Source organism: Zerene cesonia, chromosome 20 (assembly GCF_012273895.1).
Source record: "Zerene cesonia ecotype Mississippi chromosome 20, Zerene_cesonia_1.1, whole genome shotgun sequence".
Lineage (NCBI taxonomy): Eukaryota > Metazoa > Arthropoda > Insecta > Lepidoptera > Pieridae > Zerene > Zerene cesonia.
Window position 1 is genome coordinate 5,111,023 of NC_052121.1, and position 8,935 is coordinate 5,119,957.

General features: G+C 33.8%; 2 protein-coding genes across 2 annotated transcripts in view; one reads left to right on the plus strand and one right to left on the minus strand.

Moving 5' to 3' along the window:
* Positions 1 to 8,883, minus strand: LOC119835305 (neurogenic locus notch homolog protein 1-like; the record flags this gene model as incomplete). Its single annotated transcript, XM_038360054.1, has 13 exons — positions 8,184 to 8,883; positions 7,902 to 8,093; positions 7,621 to 7,803; positions 7,406 to 7,537; positions 6,598 to 7,318; positions 6,347 to 6,522; positions 4,673 to 5,584; positions 4,454 to 4,591; positions 2,883 to 3,656; positions 1,856 to 1,999; positions 1,631 to 1,705; positions 1,343 to 1,420; positions 1 to 554 (listed from the first exon to the last, which is right to left on the minus strand). Coding segments are annotated over exons 1-13 (4,725 nt in total), but the record flags the coding sequence as incomplete, so codon positions are not given.
* LOC119835341 (dehydrogenase/reductase SDR family protein 7-like) overlaps positions 1 to 8,935 on the plus strand; it is a 42,157-nt gene that overhangs the window by 4,181 nt on the left and 29,041 nt on the right. The window lies entirely within an intron of this gene.

Below are 8,935 nucleotides of genomic sequence, written 5' to 3' on the forward strand. Positions count from 1 at the left end.
ATCTACATTTTTACTATTACTTTCAAGCGTTTGACCAGAAGGATACGTACTAATTGTAAAGCTATCTGTTACTAGTGTGGAAGAAAAGGTACTATCTTCAACATCAACATTTGATTCGGTTACGATCGAATTCATTTGCAAAGGAATAATTGTTGACTCCATTTTCATGGAGGTCACTTCTTTCTTATTTTCATTATTAATTATAACTTTTGGAGTGCTTGTATCTATATCTTCACTATTAGTTTCAAGCGTTTGATCTGAAGGATACGTACTTATTGTAAAGCTATCTGTTATTAGTGTAGAAGAAAAGGTAGTATCTTCAACATCGACATTTGATTCTGTTACAATCGAATTCATTTGGAAAGGAATGATAGTTGACTCCATTTTATTTAGTAAACTATCAGTTGTTTGTGTATTAACATTATCTGTTAGCATTGCATTATTTGTCATTATAGTCGAGTCGTAATTATTAGTATTCAATTCAGATATCGTGTACTGTATTGTTGTAGTATCGGCGTTCGTTTCGGTTAGTGGGACATGTAAAGGCCGAGCATCTGTTAATAGAAATAGAGTAAATGTCGAATTAATACAAATATTCAATTTCTATAGGAAAAAAATATGTCAAGGACTATAAGCTTAAAAGAAAAATTACATATATAAATTGAAAAATTAAAATATATGATAATAAATTTAAATATGAAATGTGTAAAAAAATGCCAGACAGATAGAGTTAATACTTTATAAAGCAGTCCTTTTAATGACAGTAAAATTCTGAATTTACATAACAACCAAATAATACTTTTATAGGAGAAGTACAAAAAATGCATAATATAAATAGTTATATATAAATAAAATATGATAAGAAACAGGGAAGGTATTGTTAGTTACATAAGAGTTTGCTACGCTAATATAATATAGATAAACATATGAGACACCCTTCACCCAAACTAATGTATACATACATTAAGATGTAACGCTTATAATATTTTCAAGAATTCTGTGACATAATCCGACTTCATAAGGATTTTTAGAAAAATAGTAAAACCGGGTCTGCCGAGATAACATGGCCAGTACTTCGTGGCGTTTTATCGGACAAATGGTACGTTGAAAACTATAGCAATAACCAGTTCATTTGGAGTTAGTTTTGCTATTTACATATTAATTGATAGACACAGACTCGCTAGCTATATAGTAGAAGTCTGTAATTTATCATAAATGAAAATATGCATGAGTAGGAGTAAGTAAATCAAGAAAGTAAAAACTTTTACATATTATTTTATAAAATTAGCATACTTAGTAAGATTATACATTAAATGAGATCTTTAACTATTAGAGTACTTACTCTCCATACAGGCGCCAGAAAATGGATCACACGGTACACCTGGTCGGCAATGTGCGCAATTTGTCGATACTTTATCTTCTGTGAAGTATTACAAAAGTTAGCTAAATATTACGAAGTAGGAAAGTTTCGGAACGATAACCTTTGCAAATTTTCTTCTTGATTTATAGAAAATAAATATGACCTAGACGGGATACACAAAAAACAAGACAATCGGCTTAGTTTAACATTAATAACAAGAGATAATAAAAATAACATATTTTATTAAATCTACAATAAAAAATCGTTTACCACGAATGCAGATGCAGCCGTCACATTTCGTGTTTGGATATCTCGCACAGTCAGATGAAGTTTGACACTGGCATACTGTAAAAATATAATTCGATTAAAACAGACACGCAGCATAAAAAACCAACTGTCATATCTTCGTGTTACAAATGTATCGATAATCTTTTGTCACTTTAGATTTTAAGGACAAAATCAGTTTTCTGTATATAATGCAAAGCACTAATTTACCTTTGGAACAAACAGGTTGATGATCAACAACCGCGCAGTGATGTCCAGTTGTACATGGGCCGCCCCGAGCACACGGATCAGAACAGCGACCCTCAATACAAGCTTGTCCAGAAGCGCATTGCTCATGCGCACTGCATCCTAAAGCTGTGACGAAATTTAAAATAAGCTTTTGCTCTTATGAAAAATAATTATTTCATTACTGACTTGAAATATTATTGATTTGTTTTCTTTATTTTTATTATTTAATAAATAATTAAATAATAATAACTTGGAATATAATTATTTCATGTAAGCAGTAAACGAGATATTATTAATATATTCTATTATCAAATTAAAATAAACATTACGGAAAACATGATTCAATGAATTCCGTTTGTCGTATTAGTTTCGTAGTGATTTTGCATTACTTAAAATGTTTTATGTGATTATACTTTGATCAGGAGATATTTAGTTGATCGACTTTATTGTATAACGGCGGGAAATTTCTATGAACACGAGTATTAACGCAAATGCAACTGCACTCTCTATTCTAAAAATCATCCTCGGTCTTAGATAGAATCAAATTTCGGAAGGCACTATCTACAATAATATCTATATAGATAATAATAATAAAAAATAATTATAAGATTCAGTTTTACAGTTAGAAGCATCATGTTAAAACATTGCAAGCTCTGTCTCGTGGCAGGTTGGCTGCATTGTTTTTATTCTTGCAAAAGCATTAGAAATATTACTTATATTATTGCATTAAAAGTCCTCTAAGCATACCAACACCAAGGGTTAATATTACAATCTCTTTACATTCATAAATTAAAACATGCTGAAAACTACCTTATCAAAAGGAGTTTATATTGCTGAAAGACATACAAATAAGCTAGAAAAGAAGAAAAAAGATAAGAACTGCGTGAAGGGTAGATACGATCAATATTTCCTGGAATATGAAGAAAAAAATTATTAAGACTCATTCAAAGACTAAAATAGATAATATAACTAAATACTTTCATATCCTAGTGTTTTCAGAACAATTTACCTTTAATGCAGCCGTGTTTTTCATCATGTATGAATCCATATGGGCAAAACTTGCAAACAGGGTGATGGTCTTCAACTGAACAAGGAGCATCACCACATGCATCTTTGCATGGATCTTTACATTGGAAATCTCGGCAGGCTAGATTTTGAGGACATCCATTATCTCTTAAACAAATAGATACCGTTGCCTGACAATCTTTGAGGCATACGCACATAACACGATGCTCTACTACTTCACATTGTTTCCCTTTAGGGCACATTGGTTCTCGTGATGCTAAACATGGATTCACGCATTTAGTTTCTCTACAGACTGCATTCGATGGGCATTGTTCATCCCTTGTACATTCTGCGTGCTCGGGGGCGCAAGTTAATTCTCCTCTTTCGTTTAAAGCGAAACCATTTCGACAAACACATACTGGTTGGTGATTGCGAACTTCACACTTTTGATTTGATCGGCAGTTATGATAATCCAAGCATGGATTTTTACATAGGTTTGAAGCAAGATCACAAGCTAATTTAGATGGACATGGTTTTGTTTCGGAGCATGTAAAAGTGTTATTAAAATCTGTCGACGGTTTGCAAGTAGGATCCAGTCGACAAGACTGTCTCGGATTTCCCACGTAGCACTGAGGACACGAACAATGCGCTCGGTGCAATACAGAAGCACATAGCGCATCTTCACCACATACACCACGCACCGTGCACGGGTCAACGCAGTGTAAACTCAAGCATGCCTTGTCCACGGGGCAGTCCTTGTCGCTCGTACATTCGATACCTAGGAAGATGTGAAAGAAGAAAGCAGAGTCGAAAGAGCGGTCCCTTCAGCCGCGAAGAGGAAACTTTCTCACGAGACAGTGCATGCTTTTTGAAACTGATAGTTTATGACCAGAAATATATAACGGTAGGTATATTATTATAATAAAGCGATATGTACATGAAGCCGAACAAAATGTTACTGACTGTAATCAAGCACGAATGGTGAGAATGCTTCCACTATTATCAAAATTAAAATGTGACCTAGTATTTTAAAATTATATATTTATACACGGTACCAGCTTTTTACATATTATACAAAAGTAGAATAACTCGTAATACTTTTGCAAATAACGTATCTTACAAATCTTGAGAGAGCGTGAAAAAAATTGAGACTGTACGCAATCAAGGCAGTGAAAATAGGAAAATAACCTTTTGTAAGAAAATTTACATACCTAATGTATTTTCTCGATAACTAAATAACGTGCAATCGTAATTATTGTCTCATTATGTTTACCGTTGATGAAATTAATGACACTCATTAATGATATTTCTGTCTCATGTTCAAATTATTCTTTGAATCTATCTTCTCTGCCTCTTAGCGCATAGTGGATGCTCTCTCTTATTATTTCGTATGGCAAATAAATTCTATGTTTTTTTGAAAATTCCTATATAAATACATTTTATTTGGATAACTTCATAAATTTTTTTCACGACTATACGAAAAATTGAAGTTATATAGAACATTAAAATTGTACTTCTCGAAAATGTCGTGCATTTTTACAAGTGAATGATTATTATTCTTTATGAATTACTCACTAGTATGACATTCAATATCAGCTTGACCTTCTGTGCCTGGAACACAACGACAAACAAACTCAGCACCTTCCCTTAGACATTCGCCATTAATACCACAACCAGTTGTTCGACAATCAACTACGCTACGTTCTTGAGTACCTAAAAGAAAATCGTTAAATTAAGAGTTTTGAAACTACTATGATTACGTTCGTAACTTTTTATAACTCTATTAATACATACATTCAATATTTGGATCTCCGTTTGGATAGTTCCGGGGACAATAGCATTGGGTTTCTCGATTTTGCCCAATTCTACATTGTGCATTAGTACCACACACTTTGTGAGCACATGGCGCCATAGTTCCACAGAAACATTGATGTTGAGGATTGCCTGCACATCCAGGAGGGCAAGTACATTCATAATTACCATCATCCATATCTCTACAACGGGCATTTACTCCACATGGATTTCTCGAACACGAACCCGATGTAGGTTTAGAACATTCATGTTTCGGGTTACCAATAAAATTTGGGGGACAAGAACATTGTGGGCTTCTGTTTACAGATCTGCAAATTGCATTTATTCCACATGCATTTAAACAAACGTTTCTACATTTACCCTCAGAATTGCACTCCTCGTCTAAAGCACAGTCGTCATTGTTAGAACATTCATAGGATTTACATTCCTTAATAGGATCACCGGAATATCCACTTGGACAACTGCATACAGGGCGGTGACGCGTTGATATGCAAACAGCATTTTTTCCACAAGAATTTTCTCGACAAACGGGAACACATTGTTTTGAAGAGCATATCATATCTTCTCCACAATCTCTGTTATTGTTACATCCTGGTAAGCATACCTCTTGAGAGCAGATTTGCCTTTGCGGGCATTTATTTCTAGCAGAGCACATGACCCTACAACCACCGTTGTAACATTTTTCACCACAATCGCAATCAGAATTGTTATCACATAAAGCTATGCAATATCCACTATCATCACATGGGCAGAACCCATCACATTGTAATTGCTTTCTCTTACATTCCACCAAAGGATTTCCGGTATAATTACTTGAACAACTACATGTAGCTCTATGGTTAATCACTTTGCAATCTGCACAAATACCACAACTATTACTTTCCTTACATGGGTCTGAAATGAAATAAAAACCCCAATATAATTTCATCCCCATTCTTTTCTTATGAATAAGAATTATATATATATATATATTGATATTGTTTGAAATGTAGTCAAATAGATAAAGCAATTTATTACTCATTTTTTGTTATCACACGCTTTTTATTAGCTTCACCTGTATGTTTGTATGTTTATTTGTAACCGACTTCTTTGGGCGCGATTTTGACCCACTTTAAACGGCCAGATTTCGTTCAAACTTTGTAGATTTATTGAGGACCGATGACAATACACTAATTTGATAAAATTATTCCATTTTTCAATTTGCAAAATATGATTTTTGTTAATTTATATAATTTTCATCTATAGTCGATAAGGTAAGAAAATTAATTAAAATTTTCGTCGTTCGAGTCGTGCAATAGTTTAAAATTAAAAAAACAAGCGTGGGGTGCTTCTTAAGATATTATCGAAATCATAATCACTCTACTCATATCTGTCAATAAAATATCTATAACCATTGGCACCATGCACCCCACGCTTTTTTTAAAATAGAATAATTTTTTTTTACTCACATTATTATTAATTTATATTCATTGAAATTTTTAACACTATTTTCTTAATTTAATTTCATTTAAATTTATTTTCTATTTTTTAGTTTGGTTTTCTGTAAAAAGCGTGTTTTTTAGTTTTTTTTTACTATTATTTATTTGTTACACCTGCTCGCTTTTAAATGAAATAGGTTGCAAATGCAACCACAATTAAATTTTAATACGACCATACCTTTACATTGTCCATTAATACAGGAATGATCATCACTGCAAGCATTATCATGGCGACATCCCTGTTTACATATTCTATTTTCACAAATATGACCATCATTACATACATCATCACTGTTACAAACAACTCTGCATATGCCACGTATACATTTTTCATTAGACATGCAAACACCATCACTAAAAATAACAATCAAAACGTTTGTATTACACATAAATAAATATAAAAAAAATTAATCATTTTAAATTTAATACCTTCTACAGGATGGATAACATGTATCTCCATAGCAATTGAAACCTTCAGAACAAGTTTTATCCCTGTTACAAGGTACAGGTACTCTTCGGCAAGCAACTTTCGGGTCACCCGCTAAAGAATATGGACAACTGCAGATTGGTTCATGGTCTTTCGTTAAACAGAGTGCATTAGCCCCACACGAAGCCGGTTGTGTGCACGGATTGACACATTGTCCAGATATACATGCTTTATCATTCGAACAATGCGAGTTGTATTTACAACCAGTAATACAAAATCTGCCATCGCATATTTCACCATCGGAACAGTGCTCATCAGAGTTACAAGCAAACCGGCATACGCCTAAATCACAACGTTCTCCCTGTAAGCAGTCAGTTCCATCAGGAGTACAAGCAGGTCTACATCGATCATCTTCACATCTCCATCCAGAGGCACAGTCTGTGTGCATTTGACAAGGAGCAGATGGCGCCCTTACGCAGCCGACGTTTGGAGTTGGATTGGGAATCAAGCCGTCAAGGCAAGAACATGATGCTTTTCGATCAACTACGGTGCACAGAGCATTCGGTCCACAGGGATTAACAGTTTCCGCACAAGGGTTTCGGCAATAATTATTTCTACAAAATTCATCAGGTCCGCAATCATCATCGTGTCGACAACCATAGTGGCAACTATTTCCTAAACATATATGTCCAAGGAAACAATCGTTATCAACACGGCAAGTTACTAAAAAAAAACAAAATTAATACAATAAACGTCATGACTTCTATTATCTTATCGAAGGAAATACGTTATGGCATAATAAATTCTTACATAAACAAGCTCCTTTAGAACATCGTTCGTTTTGGGCACAGTCTTCGTCATTATTACAGTTTGGTAGACACATGGAGTCCTGACATATATGATCATCTTCACATTCGCCTGAGCCCCCACACAGCCTTGGAACTAAATAAGTAAAGAAGTACAATAAATACCTTGTTTATTACATATTTATTTTTATTTTATTTAGTTTTAGATTCAAAACTTACTTCTGACACATTCAACGTCTTGATTTCCTGTAAATCTGTATGGGCAACTACATTGAACGATGTGATTTTCTGTACGACAAATTGCATTTAAGCCACAAGTCTTTTCCATTTTACATAGATCTAAACATTGCCCATTGACACACTTCTCCGCAGATGCACACTCTTCATCTTGGATACATAGACCTTAGAATAAAACAATAATTATAGTAGTTAAATATAGAAGTCCTTTAGTTTTTTTTATCCTTCGTAACATTTTTTGTCACAATAATGACTGAAGTTACCTTTGCAAATTTGATTGTGGCAGTATTGGTTTTCGGAACAATCTTCTTTTTTATTACAAGTAATTTCTTGAGGTCGGCAACCTTTTTCACTAACCGGATTGCCAATAAATCCTTGTTTACATTTACATTGTCCTGTGTGTCTAGCAGCTACACAATCTGTATTTAATCCACATTTCACGTTATCACAGGCATCTATAAAACAAAGATATAATTAAAGTTACATTCATAATTGAAAATGTAATGTATCGCTGAATATACGTAGTGTAACGAAATTATTTTTACCTGTACACTTCCTAATACCATCGATTATCGTGCAGCGTGCAACCGATGGACAATCTCTATTAAAACGGCATTCGGATCCTTTTTGGCAACCTTTTTTATACGGATCTCCTACTGTGCCTTCAGGACAAGAGCAAAGAGCGCCGTTTCTTGAATTTTTACACTCTGCTCCATCGCTACATGGATTTGATTCACAGTAATTGATTTTCTTACAACCTATTAATGGATCTCCCATGTAACCGGGTTGGCAGTAACAAACAGCTTGGTGATTTTCAGATGAGCATATTGTATCTTGTCCACAATGATTTCGCGCTAAGCATGCAATTTTACACATATTATGATCACAAAATTTGTCGTTAGAACAGTCATTATCTGTACTGCATTCAATCTTTTTGCATCCTTGAACCGCATCACCGAAAAATCCTTCTTTACAAGAACAAGTTGTTTTGTGAGAGGCAGCAGTACAAAAAGCATTTCTTCCACATTGTTGATTTTTACATAATTTTATACATTGAGGCTTTCCATTTTTATCTTCAGTACACTGTTCATCGTCTGCACAATCTTCGTTATTTAAACATTCTATTTCTTTCATGCATATTCTGTTTGAACAATAATAAGATTCGGGACACGTATTGTTTGACGTGCACATTAGTCTGCAAGTATCTTTAATACAGATTTGGTCGTTTAAGCAATCTCGTGAATTTTTGCAAATACCTAAAGTATAATAAAATGTTATTATTTACATATTTATCATT